At 42.9% G+C, this 21,467-nt stretch overlaps 1 protein-coding gene across 8 annotated transcripts in view; it reads right to left on the bottom strand.

Annotated features, from left to right (window-relative positions):
• The window catches only part of nfixb (nuclear factor I/Xb), a gene marked incomplete at its 3' end in the record, with an annotated part of 159,184 nt that overhangs the window by 127,020 nt on the left and 10,697 nt on the right, over positions 1-21,467 (bottom strand). For 2 of the 8 annotated variants that reach the window (XM_084370897.1, XM_084370901.1), the window contains exons 1-2: positions 19,168-20,225; positions 10,417-10,500 (exon numbers count right to left, since the gene is read on the bottom strand). In XM_084370897.1, the coding sequence (XP_084227023.1) occupies positions 10,417-10,500; positions 19,168-19,170 (87 nt within the window). In that variant the 5' untranslated portion in view covers positions 19,171-20,225. Of the gene's footprint in view, positions 1-2,154; positions 2,191-5,583; positions 5,847-10,416; positions 10,501-19,167; positions 20,231-21,467 lie in introns of those variants that run through there. The other 6 variants (XM_084370907.1, XM_084370906.1, XM_084370909.1 and 3 more) reach the window with 6 other exon arrangements.

The raw sequence follows: 21,467 nt of genomic DNA, 5'->3' as shown, positions 1-21,467 counted from the left end.
ACCCCCTCAGTTATGCCTAGGAATATGACACATAGTTAGACCGCAGATCATCCACAACATAGGACCAATTTTGAAGGTGGAGCTGTTGGGTGTCTAAGGAGGGCCACCTCCTTGTTCAAGGCTAGTGGCCTTTAATGGCACCGATGGAAGGAGGACACAAATACACAAATGCCACCTTGGGTGAGCCAAGAGTGCAATGTGCAGAACATTTGAGCGTATTTTTGCAGTGGATTGGTCTGTAACTGGCTACGCCGTATGAATGAATAAATAAAAGGAACACGGTGTCCCAGGCAAGCAGTCTGGCATTATGACCTCCTGGTGTCCCGTGATGAGGGGAAAGGATCCGGCGCTGCACAAAACAGCAGCGCAGCCAATCAGGGACTCCGATTTCACCCCTTATACTCCCTGCCTGCCTGTCTTCCCCTCTTACACGTGTGCACACACAACTCAGTTACCAGCGAGCACAATAGATCAGCCCTAACCTGTCAATCAAACGCACTATGAGTTCATTCTTGTGTCTGCTGGCCGGAGGCAGAGTGTTTTACTGACTGCCGGGTCACTTCTCCGCACAAGTATCCACACAAACTGAACTTCCCTTTGTGTCTGGCATCTGAGGGTTACACTGCAGCTGTATTTATTTAATTAAGACAATTAAACTTGTCTGCAACTGAACCAAACCCCACAGTGATGCTTTAATTCAATATCTGAGAAATGTCATACAGATTCATTCTTAACTCCTCACAATGCGACTTTAGTGTTTGAGCTCTAAAAATGGAACCGATGTAGGTGAGACACAGCCGCCTGGAAACTGGCATCCCGGCTCATCCAGTGATAACCACTCCCAGGCCTAATTGGCATGAAGACATGGTACCAGAGGTTTTTAGGTGCATGTTTGCATGCGCGCTTTTGTGCATGTCTGTGCACACGCCTGTGTGTCTCTTAATTCTGAAAAATCCAATATTTTCTGTTTATTCAGACTGCGGTTCCATCAGATTTTAATCCTCTGAACAGCTGTTCCACCTCATTTTGCAGGCCTTGGGAAGAGACACTGTGTGTGTGTGTGTGTGTGTGTGTGTGTAAGGTTCACCTCACCTCAAAGTGTAAAATTAATGCTTCAAAGTCCTGGTATTGATTACATTAATTTCATCAGCTTTTGAACATAAAACAAACGAGCTCATGATTTCCCTCCTCTATACACTGCTTTGATGTTTTCATTGAAAACACAGCTCAGAGATAAGGAGCGATAAAGTTTGGTGGTGACGTAAGAAAAATATAATACATTCTCTTGGAGCAACATATAGAGCTGATAAAGCAACTCATTGCTCAGACTGGGAGGACAAAACAATACGTCATGAGCGCTGAGACGGTGACCTGAAGGCAGAGGTGACTCCGAGCTGTGAGAGGCGGACGACACAAAAAAGAGCTCTTGAAAGTGCATTGTCCGATAATTAGCGCACATCAAGGCAGAATGGGACTTGCAGCTGCGTGAGTGGAGACGAAAGGCCTGAGGGAACAGTGCAGGTTAGAGTTTGAATGATGCAATTCAAATTAAGATATGAAGAATGAGCGATTTCTCAATGGAGGCTGGTGTTTGAGAAATGATTGCAGGATTATTTTTCATTTTTAAACACGAAAAAAAAAAAAAAATCACCGCCATGAAAGGCACCTCGCCTTCTTCATTAAACACAGCTTAGAAGTAATATCTGTGACGTCATCTTTCTATCTCTGCTCCAAAACCACGATCTGATATATATATTTTTTTCCTTTTGCACACATTAAAACACAGAGTGGTCGGAGCTGCAGCCAGGTTTTGGTCTGTTTGCGCTGGAAATGAAGAAAGAAAGAAAGAAAAAAAGGTGTCGTCCGCTCAGACCACGCTGCCTGCAAAAACTCACACACAGAAAAAAAAAATGCAACTTTTCATGGAGTGTGTGTGCGCAAAAATAATCCACCCCACCCCCCCAAAAAACAACTTTTTCTCGTCTTTCCTGCACGAGCCATAAACATAAATCCAGCTGCAGGTCGGCGTGAGCGGCCCTGCATGCAGGAGGATCACAAAAGGAAAGGAAAAAAAAACAAAACATTTTCTCAAGATGGAATATATGAAAACACACACACCTAATGCGGAATAAATAGGGACTAAATAGGACTTACCACTAAGGCATTGTTTAGAAGGTGAGTAGGGTAATACTTTAGTGTTGAGAGGGTGTTAAGAGGCGAGGAGAGCAGGGGTCAGCGTCCAGGCGGGCAGAGGGGGGCAGAGGGAAGGAATAAGTTAAAATGTCGCACCAGTGAAAACAGTCTGAGATGACAACATTACGAGCTGAATAATAGTACGACTGAACACAGTGAGAAATGCAATGAAACCAGAAGAAGTTTGCTTTTTTTTTTCCTCCAAGGTGCAGATTTGTGCTGCGTCATTGTGGCCTGCAGGGAACGGACACTTTAGGTTTTTGAGGAAAGCAAGAAAAAAACGGACCAAAAAAAGTCAAATGATGGAAAAAAACAATTGTAAATGATGAGAGAAAATAATGTGAAGGCAGGTTATTGTAACTGTATCGTTAAATCATGGGCTGCAAATGTGTTTAAAGAATGAATGAGGAGATTAAAAATGCAACACCCCGCAGAAGAGCTGGCTTCCACTTTCTTTTCACAGTAGTATCATGTCTGTTCTACGTTAAAAAGGCCTCAAATAAATGTGATTTTTATCCTAAATTAGTTCAACATGAAAAACACACTGCAAGTCACACACACACTCCTTCTCCTCTCAGGGCTCTGCCCGTAATTTGCTTCCATTACGCACCGTCCGTCACATCCCTGCACGCCGCTTCTCTCCACCAAGGCTTTTATCACAGTTAATAATTCATTCGATTGTTTACAATTGTTGCCATATCCGAGGTCCAAGCTCGAATTTTTAATTATTAACAGCAATTAAATAAACAAAATGTGCCTTTCCGTCTGCAGACGGTGCTGCAAGGGAATGCTGCGTGTGTGTGTGTGTGAGAGAGAGAGTGTGGTGTGTGTGTGTGTGTGTGTGTGTGTGTGTGTGTGTGAGAGAGAGAGAGAGAGAGAGGGAGAGAGAGAGAGAGTGTGTGTGTGTGTGTGTGTGTGTGTGTGTGTGTGTGTGTGTGGAGAGAGAGTGCTGCTGGTGCTGTTTGCACGGAGATTGAAGTTGTTTCTTCTCCACACACACACACACACACACACACACACACACACACATACACACACAGATGGGTACAAATGTTTTAAAAATGACAAGAAACACAGTGTGAGGGGCTTTTCCCTGTTGCACACGCGCTCCAATCTTCCTCCTGCCCAGCCAATGACACACTGCAAGTTAGCATTATGTGCAACATGTGCACTACATTACACTGCATGAGCTTCTGTTGCCAATTAGTGTTGATGAAGGGAAATTTATGTAGCTAAATAAAAGCTTCTTTTGTGCAAAGATTATCTGCTGTGAAAGATTTTTATCAATTACAGATAAAGTCATCATGTCTGCAGGCCTGTGGGGAGACGCAGGCCGGAGAGTCTCAGAGCTGAGAGGCATTTTAAAAAGGAATCTGCAAGTCAAACATCTCATACACACATCTTATCTTGATCTATAGGAAATATGTGTGATGTCTGGAATCATAATTTAACAATCTGTTTCTACTTTCTCCACATTTCTGAATCAGTTTCACTCTAAATCACCACGCTAAGTGGCCTCTAACAGTTCCTTCAATAAAGTGAAGAATTAAGGGGAAATAATAATTTTAAAAAAATCTGCTTTCCCCTTTGTGGTGTGAGCGACATTATGGTCCGAGAAATGGAAAGCAGACATGAGAGGAGCATCCTCCGCCTCAGCCTCTGGTAGCAGTCGTCAGAGGCGTACGATGGGAGGAAAAGTCTTTTAGTAAAAGCACTGTAAAAATCAGGACTGAATTACACATCAAACGCCTCCTGGCAGGCCACTGTCAGACGAAGCCAATGAGGGATAAACAAGTCTGCTTTATAAGAGTGAGACTTCCAGCAGCTGTATAACACGGGCAGGTCGGTGCCACCGGCTGGCTGAAATGAAGGAAATACCCTCAAAAATAATAAAGACGAGGAAAAAAAGAGGCTTTTTCTGCTAGAAACATTTGAGATTTTATTTTTTTTTAAATTTTGCTGGACTAAGGACAGTTGAACACTTGAGTTTGTAAAATATTAATAGTGTGAGAGGGAAGCTGGATTTCTTCACTCTGAATCTGAACATTTCTGTACGGCTGTGGCACAAAAAGCCCCCTGAAAAACTTCAGCTCACTCTCTCAAACTGTTGCCAAAGTGTTATATTTAGGCTGAGATAAAAGAATAAAACAACGCAGGTTTTAAGATGGTGAATCGTTACCGAAGAGAGTTCAAACCTCATGAAAGAGAAATTTAAAACTGGTCAAAAGGCAACTTTCATTCTAGATGCCTCACACCTGAAGGGACACCTTTCACCACATTGTGTCACACTAACAAAATAAGTTCAAACGGCTGCTCGGGAAACATTTGTGGAAATTTCCTGACACTTTTCCTCGACGGCAGCAACAACGTGTGAATAAAAATAAGACTGTGTTAAATATGCTGCTGCATCATAAAAAAAAAACTATTAAAAAACTATCAGCACCTTTGTTTCCAAATTATAAAACGCTTTGAAAAGACAAACACCAGTGTTTAATGAGGTGCAGCAAGATGTCAAAGGAGCAATTTTACATAAAAATCAGAGACTTTTATTTTGTTAAGTTGGCCTAAATGAAATGTGACGTGAGAAGCAACTGAGCACACTCAGCAGGAACATATAAGACACAGGCTGACATATAGATTTAAAATCAATGTAGCTCCTGTGACTCCTGTTAACCTGTAACCACACATGTCAGCACGTGTTGCATTCAAGTGCAAGAAAACTTGTAAAATAGTCAACTGGTGCAGCAGAGCTCCCAGAAAAACACTTTTTAAAAAAAGATGCTGAACGTCTGTGCTGCTCTTCACAGTATATAACACACACACACACACACACACACACACACACACGCCAGCTCCAACGCTCGCTTCTCCCGGTCTCAGCTCCACATGAAAGCAGCCCTAAAGGCGGCGGTGTGCACCTCCTCTCAGCGGCCAGAAAACCTCTTGCGAGCCTCGACATTTGGAAAAATCTTCCAGCAGTAGGCTAATATTAAACTCCGCTCCACACACACACAGCCTGCCTGTCCCTGCGCTCTGCCTTTCCCCTCCTCCTGCACGGCTCCCCTCCTTCCTTCCTTTTTTTTTTTTTTTTTTATATGAAATACATTTCGGGAGAAGCGCCATTTTCTCTCCAAAACCATGTGCGATGGAAACGCGCAAGAAAGTTTCCTGCGGCGACAAACGCGCTCCGAGGCGGGACGAGCGTCCGAGAGTTGAGCCGAAGTTTCCGAGTGAGTCAGAGAGCAGAAAGACGCTCCGGCACAACAAATAAACACATGTAAAATAACAGACAGAGGCAGCGCAATAACAAAAAAAAAAAAAAAAAAAAAAAAAAGCCCGGCGTCCCCACCACAGCCCAGCCAAACAATGAAATAAGATAAGACAATTTACCTGTGTCAAGCAGTACGGGGAGTACATGGTTATTTTTAGAAAGGAGAATTGGAGAGCTTATTTAAGTTGGATGGAAGCTCGGTATAGTGCTGCATTGCAATCGCTCGCCGTCCTGTTTCTCTCACTCCATGCTGCTGCAGCTTACAGTAACCCCGCCTAGAAAGTGAAAGCTTGCAAACTTTCAGGGAAAAAACTTTGTCTCCCTCCCCTCTCCTCCTGCACGACTTTTATCGCTCTCCTCTCTGCAACGAGTTCTCCCGAAAGGCGGTAAAAGAAAAAAAAAAGAAAAAGTTCTCTCTGTTATTCATGTGCGGATTCATCAAGGTGTCGCTGGCGCAACTTTTGACTTTTTTTTTGGAGCGAGATGAATCTTTTTTTTTTTCTTTTCATCAATCTTCGACGGCCGTCTGACGCGCCACGCAGAGCCTATAGGGCACATCCGCGCGCCCCTACACCTTTTAACATGGTAATGTCACGCTTTCGGTTGCGTTCACTGACCCGTCCATTCAAGGTTAAGGGGGTAGAAATAATAATAGCGTTGGATGTCTGTGTAGTTACGCTGTTGTTGCATTTTGATTTGAAGGAGACACGTAAACGCATCACCAGGATAGATCAGAGTGCAGCTGTGAGGCAGAAAAAAAAGGGAGTGTGACCTGTGCAAACTTGGACACATTCTTAAGAGTCTCTGATCTGACTCAGAAAATAACTTGTTAATACTGTATATAATGTATAAGCCAGGGTTGTTTAAATACCGCTCAGCTGCATGAATCAAATATTCAGCTACAGCTCCTGATGTGAGGATTTCAGCTCTTAAATCTGGTGTATTAAAAGCTAAAGTTTGCGCTGGATTATATACTTAAATTCATTTGCAGGCATTTGAATCGACGCATTATCTCATCAGGGCTGTAAAGTTAAGACTATTTATTTACTGAACCATATTTGACCCAGTCTGGAAGCCACAATTGTAGTTTTAAAAAACCAGTGAAGTGAGTCCAAGCCAAACAGTGACTGCAGCCTTCACTCTGAAGTAGAAGACTAGCAAACACTGAAGACAGACACATAATCACAGCCTCTGAGCAGCATCAAGATTGGGTTAAATTGGGGCGTGAGGGAATAGAAACTCTCTCTCTCTCACACACACACACACACGCACACACACACACACAGAAACCGTAGTGAGTGAAACACATATCGCATAAAAGTCATATAATAGAGTCTCTCGGATTGGGTCCTCACTGTGGTACAGTGGGAATTTTGGGTGGGAATGAAGTCATTGTAAAGAAGCGGAGCTGAAACTTTCGGGCCTGACACTGGAGTCCCACAGATTTATGAGGCCTACTGCTTGTGCATGTCTACCGCAAGCCTCTGCAGGGCGAAAACAAAGAGATCTGGGCTCTGTGTGGCCAATTACTGCGCACGGCCAGATATGCGAGCCAGAGACGCAGGCGGGGAGGGAGAAAGTGTGCGGTCAGGAGTGTATGTACGCCACAACCTCCTGTCCTCGCCGCCACATGGGGCTAGAATACCAGCATTCCTTTCTGTGAATATGATACATGACTAATATGAAACACACACATACAGACGCGCCCTATAACACACTCACACACACCTTTGGGCAGGTGTATTGATTCGTCAGTGCTGCCTGCTACATATGAGGGAGGTTCTTTGCTTTCAGCTCACTTTTGCGGAGGAGTCATTAAAAGCACCGCAAGTGCAAAAGGTTACAGCGAGCGGTTAGATGGGGATCAAACCTCCCCCCTCTCAATCCTTTATAGAGTCGACTTGCATGCAAACACTCCTCTGCCGTGGCTCCTTAAATGAGCCACACATTTAGTGGTCTGTGTGAGTAAATCTCTCATTAAGTAACACATGGTAGAGCCATATGCTATGGTTGGTGGGTCTGCTGCGGCTCTGCTTTTTCACACGCTTGGAATATACATATTTACCACTGCTTCAGAGTGGCCGGCACTGTAATGACTTCCCCCATCAGCTCGGAGCTGTTGTACAAGCTGCATTAAAAAATAAAGCAGAGGCTCCAGCTAATAAACGATCAGAGAAACTGATGTGTTATTGGACGACTTCACTGGAAGTTTAGGTCTGCAGAACAAGTTGTTCAAGGGTGACAGTAACCGCAAAATTCACTAGAGACGCTCACAAGAAGCGATGAGACCACACCTGGCTGTCTGTATGGTGTGAAAAAGAGACACAGCACACGGGAGATAAGGAAGTGTGGTTGCGATGTTTGGCTGAGCAGATGTCAGCCATTGTGGGCCACAGTTTACATACGGAGAAGGGCTTACAGGAGTGTTCCTAACCTGAGGTTCGAGGCATGATCAATCACAAGGGGCCATGAGATCGCTGCAAAAAGCTCCTTTATGCATGTGACTTCAGACTTTAAAGGAGCACTATGTAGTTTTGGGGAAGAGATATTAATCAGAAGTGAAAGATCTTTATTGGCTGATTTTTTATGCCTTAACAAAGTAAATAAACTTGAAGCTGAATAAACAAACTTTAAATTGAATTGAAATTGAACTGAAACACAATTTCATACTGTTTAATTTGTTTATATGTTGCGGACTCTGCCACCTTTCTAGCTTCAAATAGTGTTCTGGGACCTTATTTCCCTCTAAAAACAGCTTGTTTATTCAGTTATGAAAAAAATAATATTTCTGAGTTGGTATTAGTTCCTCATTAATATCGTGAATATTAAAATTCTTCTCCAAAACTACATAGTTCCCCTTTAAAGATCCTGATCAGACATGTTTTAAGATGTATATCATATACACATTGAATGATAAAAGGTTTCTGACATGGTTTTTCCACACAACACAAACTTACTATCTACTCTTTCCATCTTAATAAAAAATTCCTGAATCAGTTATTATGCAAATAAGTCTCATTGCAAAACTACTTCACAAGAGATGTCTCCAACTTCAATTAATAATAAAGTCTCCACATCACACTGCTGTGCCGGCTGCCAAACTGTTTGTGAAGTCACAAATCTGATTTCCAGTGAACGCAGAGAAAATTTACACTTTGAGCAATGAATGTGGGGAAAAAAAGCCTTCTCGTGTCAAACTCCTCACATAGATCGTTCTACACAGTGAAGCTCAAACATTCAACTTTAGTGTCTTTTTCTCCTTCTGAAGACTACAGACTACATTGTGTAATAAAGGAATGATTCGTTAAAAAAAGTATTATGTGATGTAATATTGGAAAATTCACTACGTCTGTTTGCAGTTGGAGCTCAGTTTTATATTTATATTTTATATTTGAAGAGCTCATTGACCTGAATTTGTATGCACAGTGGAGAGGGTTTCTGGCGTCCTCTGATTGGTTGATTTTCCCCGGTGAGAGCCTATAGCCTATATATGTAAGTATGGTGTATGTCTATATACATAACTTTGCCTGATGAGGGTCAGAGGACCGAAACATCGTCATTAGAGTGATTACCAGTGTGCTGGATTCCTTCTTTCTTCTCAGTTTTAAGTATTTTCTAAAATCACGTTTCATTTTTCCTCACTATAGAGTGTTAACATGCCCTGTTCTCTCCTGTTTAACAAACGGAGGCATAATAATATCTATCAAGCTCCTGGAACAAATTGATTTCTGATGGAAAGAGATTGAAGTTGTCACTGTACCTGCAGATTCTGTCACTTTTTAGAGAAAATTAGAAGAATTTTTTTCTTTCGAAATACTGGATAGTGTGATTTAGTCGGGCCTCTTTAAATCCTACTTATGACTCTTCATTTTAAGGGGTCACAATGCCACAGGGTTGGGGCTGAAAGAACCAAACTATGGCACTGCAACATCTCGCTCTTCTGGATCCTACCACTTCCGAAAAAGTGCTAAATTCATATCTCCATTCAGTTTTTATAGTCTTTTCTGGAAATAACTCGACTAAAAGAAGAACCCTGACATGTGAGCCAAACACACACACATGCACACACACACACACACACACACACACACACACACACACAAAGACAGGGAAAGAATGGAGCCGTGATGCACTTCATACAAGACTAAGCCCCCAACAGCAGACCTCCTGGTGAGAAGTTGGAGGTGGACACCCTCCTGTGGATGTTCTTGAACTCACTGCCCCTGGAATCCAATACAGCTCCACCGACGCTCCTCCCCCTCTCCAAAACTCTCTCCTCTAGCAGCCGCGCTACTCAATTACAGCCATAATGGTTCATTTCTGTACCCCGAGACACACGATACACTGTAGCAACCCAGATTCTCTGGGAGACTTGGCGTTAGTCTTAACTCTGGGAAACAAAGACTGCAGCCTAGAAAAAAGGCTCCCACCTCATTAACAATCACATTTTCAGTCATCCACAGTTACCCCCTCCCCTCCCATCCCACCCCCACCCCTTCTCCTCTCACCCCTCCCCATCCCCGCTGCTCTGTTTTTATTACCATTTTATATCACGTCGATCGTTGTAAATCCGCTGTGCTGCTCACTTTCTCTAAACTCTCCACTCCTTTGGTTTTTATACAACTAGGCACGCTGCACATTATCGTCGTCATTTTCACTCCCATGAGGCGAGGGCGCTTCGGTGGAGTTGTGAAGGCCCCCACCACCCCCCGACTTTTTTTTTTTTTTTTTTTCTTAAATGTGCGTGTGGAAATAATGATTGTAATGGTTTGCAGCTGAGTAGAGGGAGCTGTGAATGACATTATGATTGCGGTGCAATTACCAAGAGCATGAAAACAGACTGTCAGTCATAGTAATGAGTAATGACTCAAATAACACATTTAATACCAACACATGAAATAATAATAATAATAATAATAATAATAATAATAATAATAATAATAGATGCATACCCTGTATGAATCTGATACTACAAAGCATTCAGGCATCCCAGGACCTCTGGAGGGTTCTTCGTTCAACAGAAAGGTTTCGGTTGCCTGAAATGTAACACAACAGTCATTTATTCATTAGTTGACACTGACTTTATGTCAGGGAAGTTCAAAACACACAAAAAAGCTGTCTGCAAAGCTGTAAGCGCACAATTTAGACGTGAGAATCGTCCTAGCTTCTTACATCGACCTGTTTATTAATCATCCTCAAGTCCCACCACCATGATAACTACTGGAGAAACAATGTCTTTCATTTTTACATTCCTCTCTCTCTCTCTCTCTCTCTCTCACACACACACACACACACAGAGTTCACGGTGTGTGCTGCCTGCCTGAACCCATATGCTGTGCAGGCCTGAGGCCCGGCCCTGCCAGTCACCAGCACTTGAATGGGGAGCAAAGTGTTTAGCTGCCGTACCCGCACACAATACTCCGACACAATGGCATTTCCTGTCCCTGCTGTTTCACCTGCATGGTCACTTTTCTGTCAGCGTGCACTGATTCAGCACAAATCATTCACACACACACACACACACACGCTCATAGGCACAATCACATACTACACACATTCGGCAGAGACTCGCACATACAGAGGCCATAAGTCTACCCGCGTGAACACATATATAAACACGAGCTCTTGGCTGCGCTACAGGCCCTACATTGCATTCACCGATAGATGCAGCGAAAGTATTTATTCTAAGTGTTTGTTTCTATTCAGCGCAGTTCATTTGTATGCCGTGGGACGCGCCAGCAGAGACTTGGGCTCTGAATGAGCATCCATTGCAGTTCTGCTGTCAATTGAGGCAGCCGGGCCAGACAACATGGACGGGAGGGAGGCACAGACTGAGGATCTGGATCAGGGATGGGAGTTCTGCCTGGTTAGCTCGCTCGTGGCCATTACTTTTAAGTCCAAACTGGTACAAATTGGTTTTTCGCCAGGCTAAATTTGAATGTCTGTTTTGGAAATCAACTAAACCTGTCAGGCGAGGGCTAAAAATGGTGAGGTTCGTGAAAATAACTCGGGTTCCGTGAGTTAGGAGAAGGAAGTTTTGCTCCTAATGAGACCAGGAGTTTTAAGTTTAGAGGAGAAGAGATGAAATAATCCTATTTTCCAGAACTTTACGTCCTCCTATCTCCACATACCGTACGCGGAAACAAGCACAGACCCAAAACAGGAACAAACATTGCTCGTGGCCAGCAACGAAATGTAAAGTTATACTATTTAAACTGGCATGTGAGGTAAACAATTTTACTTAAGCATTTACATATGCACAAGAATACACACACGCATACGGTGACACGGGATTGCACTTGAACAAATGCATGCGCAGACACATGCATAAACACACAGCGCTATAATAAGTCCCAGACTGGGGCTAACCAAGCTGCGGCTGGAGACACAGTCTATTCATATCCCTCAGAATGAGAGGTTACAGCCCGAGTCTTTTCCCTTTCCCTTTTTAATGTAACACAGGAAGGGCATCTGTGTGTGTGATTTCACCCCATCGCTGTGGCAAAAGGTCCAGCAGGCAGATTGATTAACATAAGATTAGCATTGTCTTTGTTTAGCCTCTCTCGCTCACAATGAGTTGAGCGAGGGTCAGGGTTAGGCAAAGCTGGAATTCAAGTCATCCAAGTGACTAAGAAAACACCACTCGTGGAGTTCAGCCTCAGCATCCAACCTCTGGCCTGTCATCATTAATACGTGGGGGAACACTGGAGGGAAACCATTTGTCCCACTAAATGGTGCCCTTGTCAAGCTCCCTTGGCTTTCTGTTAAGCTCTTAAACTGCCCGGACCAGCTGAAGGATATATTTTACTCTGTTGATAATCACAGAGCAGCACAAAACAAGGCGGGCTGGTACATCTAGAGGCCTCTTTCTGACAGGTTTTAGTCAATTAAGGTTGAGAAATGGTTTGTGCTGAACAGCCGATGGAGTTCAGGCTCGAGGTGAGTACACAATAAAAAGACAGTTACTGAATGTGGCATTTATCTGTCATATCTTCCTACCTCTCTCTATCTCCAACCCTCAGAGAGGGGCATCGTTTCTTTGGAGACTGATTGTTTGATGTAGCTCCCTGCAGCACTGGCCCCTTTTCCACCCTTTTTATGGAGCATGGTATCAATTATATATATGTGTTCTTCTATATATACGCAGCATATGCCCAATCCATATGGCTGGCCTTGAGCTAGAATAGACGCAGAGCCTTGTGTAATTAACACTTAAAAAGCTCTAGAAGTCTTCAATGTTGAGGTTTTTGGGGACCTCGTTTAATACAACACGGAGATGCTTGTCAGGTGTTGTCAATGGAGAGCGCAAAGAATGTCTTGATAACCGACAACTGGCCAAATAACAGGAGAGAACGTTTTTGTGGTTACTGTTACAGTTCAAGTCTCCATATTATGTATATACTACGTATTAAATTGATAATTTGACAATTTGGGAAATCGCCCTTTGTGCTTTCTTTTTCACGAGTGAGCTGAAAAGATTGATTCAACGTTTCTCCATAGTTGAGTCACATAGTGTTGAGCCACACAAGTTGGAAAAATTGAAATGTTTTGTACAAATTATTCATCTATGGGTCAGTATTTTTGTCTGAACAATGAATGACCCACCCACAGACGGTTATCCTCTGACTTTGCACTTTCCCTCAGCTCTACAGAGCTTCATCTTCTAGCCCGTTGTTGTAGTTTTCTGGCCAACGACTTTACTATTTTGGTTCACTCTCACTGCTCCCCTCGTGTTTATGACAGCATCAGACAGCTGTTTGCAGCAAAAAAAGGCTCCAAAAGCCCACCTTACGCTACATGCCCAGCTACGCCCACAAACTTCAGACAAAATTAGCAACTACCTTGTGAACATAGTGAAGCATTTAGCAGCTAAAGAGCCAGATAATTCCCACAGGAGTTAGCTAGTGAAGATCAAAATAAGCTAAAATGACAGAAAATATTGAACTTGTCTTTAACATGTACACAGAAACATGACTTTGAGTGAATGCTACTGTTAGCTAACGTGTTAGCCATATCAACCTAAAATGTTCAGTTTTGTGTTTACAACTTGTTACTGCTGCCCCAATTATTTCAGGTTTACAGATGTAAAATGCTGCTGGATAAAATAATAAGGTTTTGGTTTTACCTGGAATGTTTGCATTGATAATACTGTCTGGCTGAATCACGGGGTCCCAAGGTTATAAATGAGGTTTGTACTGACTGTACGGACCTGGAGTCTGGAGGTGTTAGCCAGTTAACATAAAGACTCGAGGCAGGACAGAGCAGGCATCCTGCCTCTGTCCAAAGTGAACAAATACAACGACTAACACCTCTCAAGCTGTCTTACTTACTCACTGTATTTTGTTTGTTAGCTCAGGCACTTGTCTTTTGCTAAATTACATCGAGTTATTTTTCACATTATTGTGGTTGTTAGTGAGATTTAGAGGTGTTAGTAGGTAACTTTGTACAGAGCCAGGTTAGCTGATTTCCCCATTTCCAGTCTTTACGCTAAGCTAGCTAAACTCAATGTCAAAAAGAAAACAAATGAGGCCATTCAACCCGCAGATTGATCACAAGCACGATCTGATATCGCCGTCCTGGTGTTGCTCCTGGAACATCATAACTAATGTTGCTCCAGGGCCATCACTGAAACTGACCAATGACGTTTTTGGAATGTCATAGCATAGCAACTCGGGGGGGAAAAAGACGGTAAAAATATGCACATGGGAGAAATTATCCTTTCAAATATATGTGTTGTGTAAGGGTGTATTTGAACCCAGATCATGTATTTTTGTTCCCTAAAGCTAAGCAAGTACTTTCATTGCCTAAGCCAAACAAAGTACTTTTGTTGCCTAAACCTAACCAAACACTGACAGAAAACTGAAAAAAAATGGAGAATTATAATAAGTGAACTTAGTCCTGAAGCAACATTAATCAGGATGCTCCACCAACACGAGACACAGAGCTATGACTTCAGAATAACGCAATTGGTCAGTTTTAATGAAGGTCCTGGAACAGCATTAATTATGATCTAGGAACAATACCAACATGGCAATATCAGATACACTGTAATCTAGCAGTCATGCTACTAGGGACAATAAAGAGTGTTTACATGAAATTTGATCTCTAGTACCTCAGCTGCACTCTGCCTGCTCACCTCTCTCTGATGTATACTGTGTACAATAAGTCAGATGTAAGGGAGAATGCTGGCTGCCTTTCACGGCATTGGATATATCAGAGCTCATGCCCATATGGCCCTCCTTCTCCTGTCTCACCCATTCTCTTGTTCACACACAGACACACACCAGCACACAAACCACCTGGGTCTCCAAATTTCTGGATACACAACAATCCATGTGAGGCAGGTATCCTCACAATCACTGATTAGCAAACCTTCTGATCCTTCCACTGTAGCATCCTAATCATTTGCAGCACTGGAGCCCAACAGTTTCTGGAGCATCGCAGACTTCAACTGCAGTACATAGCTGACATCCTACCCAGTCCCACTTCATTCAGCCTTAATTGTATCCTCATTCTTCACCTGGTAACAAGCTAACAAACCTGTGCAGATGTGGCACACACATCAAAGAGAGGGAGGGATGGGAGGGGGAACTTGTTTGTAGAAAAAAATGTGTGGGGGAATATGAAAGGGGAAATTTTACGTTGTGTGAGTCCAAGCCAGCGCCACCTCAGGGAGAAATGCTGGAAAAATGTGATATTTTACACCTGCATCTCAGGAGGTGAGGAATGAGACAGGGAGCAGGGGAGGCGGTAATTAGAAGAGCGTGTGTGTGCGTGCGTGTGTGTTTATAAAGGATTTTTAGTATGTTTCTGGGGCTTGCCACTGGTTCTTTTTCAGCATTCAATTTGGTGCGACGCATTCGATGCCAGATTATTAAAAATGCTAAACCTGGTTACGAATGCTCGAAAAAAAAGTGTTGAAAATTTAAACAAATATGCTAATATTGTTACAGTGATAAATAGCTGGCAAGCTCTGTTTAATGAATAATGCTATTGGCTCTAATTCCTCATTAAGGCCCTAAAGAGGAGAGTGAAGAGAGAAAATATATGTATTGTTGTGATTTTTTCCCCCCCAAATTAAACTCGGAAGGCAGAAGATACCAACACCTTTCCAAATTAAGTAGATTCAAATTACTCGGTTACACAGCTGGTGTGCAGTCTGCGGTGTCTTGTGAAACCAATTAATGTGAGGGTTAAGTCTTGATAAAGTAATTGAGGCACGGGTAGAAATGAGATGGAAGAGTTAGGAGTGTTACATGATCAGCCTGAGCTCGATGAGACAAAGTAAGGGTTTTTTCACACTGCAAAAAATATCTGTCTTGCTCTGCTGTTTCCAGAGCAAACCGGAGTCGAATAATCCTCATATATCTGTTTTATTTCAAGATAAAGTCATTTATTTGAAGAAAACGTTAGACAAAACCCATTTAAACAGGTCGTAAAGACAGGCTGTAAAAAGGGACCCTGCTACCTTCACCACAAAGTGCTCTCCACTAACAAGTTAATCACAGCACTTCTGATACTTTTGAAATTACCATTCATCTTTTCAAGAGTAAATGCTCCATAAGAAGAGGTGCCACTTCATAAAAGAACCTTTTTGTCCCTTTGAGAGTGTCTGTTTTAATTAGACTGATTGATTTACAAGTGTGTCCCTGAAGAGGACTGACTTGTAATATAAATATTTCTTTTAAAAACAGGCGTGGGATTGAGCTGTCTCTATACTTAATATATGAATTACTTAATATAATGTTTTTATTAGCTTGTACCTCGTAAATCGTTGGGTGTTTGTCTTCATTTTCAGGTGTACTCATAATGATGGGTAAATAGTTATTCTAGACATCCTACACTCATTAACAAGAAATTAAAGGGGCAGTTTATTCGCCATGTGAAAACAGGAGCATAACGACGTACTAAAAGTCTGAGAAAATGACCCTGATGAGGTCACAGTGATGTCATCAGGGTTTTCTTGAATTAAGCTGAGACAATTTGCCTGGAACATGGGGTAACAAACTGGGACCGTGGTGTTTAAAAGATGAGGGAACACAACAAGCAGGAAAGATTTAATGAATGATGCTACTGCATTATGGGAATTGTAGTACGCAGCTTTCGTGAAGCTTGACTCGTCAGAACGACTATCTCCGGCTCCAATGCTTTGATTTTGACTGATCTCATTTTAATCTGTCTCTCATTAGTCCTTCAACTTCACACAAGTGCAAAACTAAATCACTGGAGTGCCCCTCTAAGGCTTGTTTTCTCTGCGTCTACCAGTTGTGCAGCTTTTAAGAAGACACATGCAAGCAATTCAGGCCCGCCACTCTTTGACTGTCAGGAGTGACACTTCTTTCTCTTTCTTTTTCCTTTCACTCATTTAGTGCAACGTGAATTTCACATCAAAGGACGCATCACATGAGTACGCCTCTTGATGCGTCCTCGATAGCCACTCTTCTAAACCATGCTAAAACAGTTAGAACAGCTTAAAAACCAATCAACCTGACAAACCCATCTGAGCTCACTCTCCGAATATTTACGCCGTTTGAGCGAATATCAGAGTTTCCATCTTTAAACTACGGCGAAAGCTTACACGCTACATAAGCTGTGATAGTCTGCTTGAAGCCTTATTTATTTTTCCAGAGAAATGTCAAGGCCAGGACAAACATAATAGCATAATATTCTGTATACAGTGAGGAATGACATCACTGGCAGCAACAGCCAAGAGGGAGATCACACAAGACTGGAAAACCGCTTGTCTGATCATCATCATAAGGCGGGCTGCACACACGCACATTCACACACACTCACACACACATGCACGCACAGTGCAGGATACAATTACACCAACTATTTAAACAGCTATTTATTTACACTCCGTGATTACGGTGTTTGTTTTTTTCATACAATGACCCTGAGAGATACTTTTAATACACTTGTACATTTAAAACAGGACTAATATCGCTTCTAACTGAGGTCTAATATCCATGTAAGCTGTAGTTTGGGATCTTTGTGTGTCATGTTTACAGTTTCATGATGATAGGTCACATTTTCTTTATGCGCTCCAACATGGGTCTATCTGGAAAAATCAATAACCTGTGGTGCCAGTGTTGCAGAGTTTAAGTGGTTATTTGTGTGTCAAAGACAGCATCAGCCTCGGGGGGAACTAACAGGAACCCTGACACTGACTGACAGATGCCTCCAGTGCATTCTGACTAAACCAACATGCAACTGAAATAATTTGGCACCAATTCACAAAATAGCATTTCCTTCAAAAAAAAAAAAGAGGTGTGTTGCTGCTATAAGTAGGAGAATAACAAGTCGAGATAATCCCATGTGAGGCCTGTCCTGAATTCTGTATCATTTTTACTGATGAGCTTCTTGGGCAGCTGCCATGTCAGCTAGGATGCTCGTAAACAAATAATTATTCATACTAATAATCTTCCATATTCATGTGCAAATAAGATCCCTTCCTGCTATCTAAGCAGCTTCAAGGTTGTATGTGGGAGGTTCCCCTAACTATTGCCTGACTTGACTCATTTCATGCCAAAAAAAAAAGGGAATATCTAAGGGTCAAGGATGTGTAAGCTATAAATCAAAAATCTGTATAAAACAGACTTTTTATTACTGATTTTGAAAGCCACAAGCAGGGCATTAAAATACATGTTTTCACAACCTCACAGGGAATACATTTGCCAATTTGAACAAATATCCTGTTAGGGGCAAATGGGGATAACACAGGAAATAATAATAGATTTTCTTATGAAAGAACTCAGCCAATTCAAATATATATTATAAGGAAACCTCAAATAAAAGTGTGGCTGTATCCTACAAGAATGCTAAAAGTGAGCAGATTTCCAGGTCAGGCTTTACAAACCTTTGCTTTGTGATGTCACAGGATTTCTCTGAATTGCACATATAAATCACCTGCGTACTGAAGGAATTGGTCTAAACCGCTGTGCGTAATTACGCACAAATCAAATGGGCGCATAATTAAATGTTGGCGCAAAAAGAAAGTTCCATCCTCTCATAGCCAAATTTCCAAACTCTGTTAAACTTTGCCTTTAGGTGGGATTGGTGCTTTGGAAGCCCTTCACGTGTCATCATGTAACCTTTACAACGCGCAGTAAGACGCCTCTTGATTAGCTCCTTACACTGTATGACATGCGATAGCGCGTATCATACATGTGGCTATAAATAGTCCACAGGCAGGCCCACATCAGAGACCACTGCAAAGAGGGGAGTCATGTTCCCCATGTGGGTAAAACGGCAGAAGGCAGTGGGCATCGGGCGGTGAACTGAGAGGGCTGGACACTGATTTGTCCAAGTTAGAAAGAAATTCTGGCAAAATGTTATTCGGCTATTGAAATTATTTGCATTATGATTTCCTCACAGCCACACCATTTCAAATCAGCATGCAATATTCCAGCAAGGCAAACTCTCCTAATTTAAAAATAGCCATACAACCATAATAAGTCTAACTGTGACAGCAAACACATACAGGTAGGTGGAAGGACTTGGCACACTCTGTGGTGACTTGTACCCATTAGCTACACGAGTAAATAGTACCACACGCAAGAATAATAAAACTCAGCGCACTAAACTTTACTTTCAAGTTTTTTTTTTCCTTCTGTGTATCATTAAATCTATGAACAACTACAGTGAATCTGAAAGCTGACTGCATAAATGAGCAAATTATTGGTTTACATAGCACGTACCATTGTGGTGCAGGGAAATGTGCCAACACTCTCAAAGACCCATTTTCCACTCTCAAAAGTTCGGCTTCCAAAAAAAAAAGTGTGTGGGAGAGAGAAAACTGCTCGGTTTCTTGTTCAGCTGGGCCTTATACCGGAAGCAAGAGAGCCCTAATACACGGCCTGTTGCCCGGTAAACATTTTTTCTTTTTTCTAATTTGTAGTCAACTCTTCTCAGTCAAGGCAAAGGAGTACGCGGCCGTATAATCCAAGTCTTCAGCTCCCCGACTTCTTCACGCAAGGTGTTTATGTTCGCCTTCGACTCGTGATATTTCCATGAAAACCGTCCGTGTCGAGGCTGTGCTCGCCCGTCAGTACGCGCTGCTCTCACTCCAGTCCGTCCCGGTGCCGTAATGTCCACCGAGTCGCCGCGCTCTGCGCCACCGACACAGTCACCGTCTGAGCCCCGAGTGACAGAGCAGGAGTCTGGCTGTGCACCGACAGTAAGTAGCTTGCACTCTCTGCTTACGCGCTCACCAAATCAGCTGTTGCTCCTGCAGAGGGGACGACTCCGCGCGCTTTCCCCTTGTGCATGCTCCGGCTTTTTGCTCACAATAGAAAATGCGGAGGGTCCTACCCCACCTGTTCCTCAGTGTCCGGAGAAAGTTGCGGAGAGAGCGGCATCTGAGACAAAACTCACCATGTGGCAGCGCGGACGTCGCAACATCAGAGACACCAGGGGCTGATGAGACTATAGCGGGACTTGGTGGGCAATGCCAGCCGGGACTGCCTAGAGGCTGAAAACAGTAACAAGGAGGTGAAATCCCCCGCGTGAGACACCGAGCAGCCAAAATTAAGTAAACAAATGCGAGAAGGGAAAGCACAGCGTGGCTGCACGCACGCACCAGTGAGGACGCGCGGTGTCCTGCGGCCGCGGCCGGAGAAGCGGAGCGGAGGGCTGGTGAATTATTAATAACCAGAGCGGTTCACAGTCTGTCGTGTTCAGTGAGTAACCAGGGCGGCAGCTGGGGGTTTAGAGGAATTAAATACGGGCTCAGAGTAAACCATGGACGCAGGGGATTAGTAGCTCTCACCGGCAAAAGTGTAGGGGCAGCTCGGGGCCGACAGACAGGGCGGGAGGGAGCGGAGGTTAGGGAGCGGCGGGGGAGGCAGCCGCGGCGGCAGGTTATAGATAGACCCAAATATTTTTATAAGCGTGTGAAATACAGGAGAGAGGGAGCTTTAAACTTTATATGCAGCCTAAACGCAGGGATCAAAAGGTTGGGGAAATGTGACCCTCATCAACCCACAATCTAAATATGTTTATATTTTATTTCTAAGGAGGTTAAGCCGGGTCCAGACGTGTTAAAGCTCTGCCGCCCAGGGTTCATTTAATTCTCAACGCAAATGACTGTAAAAAGATCTATTTTGTGTTACGCCTGTGGCGGGAATAATGTGAGAAGTTGCAGCAGCATTAACTGTCACGTGTCCGGCCTTATTTGAGAGATTTGTAACACCTCTGTAATCGCCATATTTTCACAGATTTTTACGCACAGCCACCACTCCCCAAACTGCTGGACCGCAGGCCTGATAGTTCACAATCACACAAACTATATTAAAAAAAATAATAACTTGTGTGTTTTGTCTGTTCAGGTGAACCTCTGTTTATTTTGTCATGAATAAAAGCAATGAGTCGGGCCGTTAGAAAGAGCAGGTGCATGACTCCACACAAAATATTTATTCAGCACATTATCAAATGATCCCAGATATTGAGATGGTATTTCAGCAGACACGCCCTCAAAAGAGAGACTGTAGTCATGAATTAATTACCAAAGTGGCGTTTTGACCTTTTATGGGGAAACCGAGCGCTTCACGGAAGTGCGCAACCGCAGACGTCACGCAATAAAAATGACGAGCACCGTCAAAATGGAGCCCACCTGCCACCAATTTAGTCTGTATTGGTTCAACTTTATCACTTTACAAACAGACAAATAAAAAGCTTATGGCCTGGTCCTTACAGAGAGGCATGCTGGGATACTTCAGAGAGAGGAGCAGCTTGATTCTCTAAATGTTTGAATTCACCGAGAGCCTCAGAGCCCCAAACTGTGAGGCTTCATGAAATTCAGATTTTTATAGACTTTAATAGACTTAAAAAAATACACAGTGTAATATTATAAATTCTGGATCTATAGATTGAAAACAGGAATATTATGAAGTTTTAATGGCCTCATATTTCTTTAACAGAACGATATAAGCTGCAGATATATTTAAGTTTTACATTTTGCATTTCTTGACTACAATATCTGTCGACACAGTTTTCAACA

The sequence above is a fragment of the Pagrus pagrus genome, assembly GCF_965226575.1.
Source record: "Pagrus pagrus genome assembly, chromosome: 13".
Lineage (NCBI taxonomy): Eukaryota > Metazoa > Chordata > Actinopteri > Spariformes > Sparidae > Pagrus > Pagrus pagrus.
Note: the sequence above shows the minus strand (reverse complement) of the source record. Positions and strands in the feature narration are given on the sequence as shown.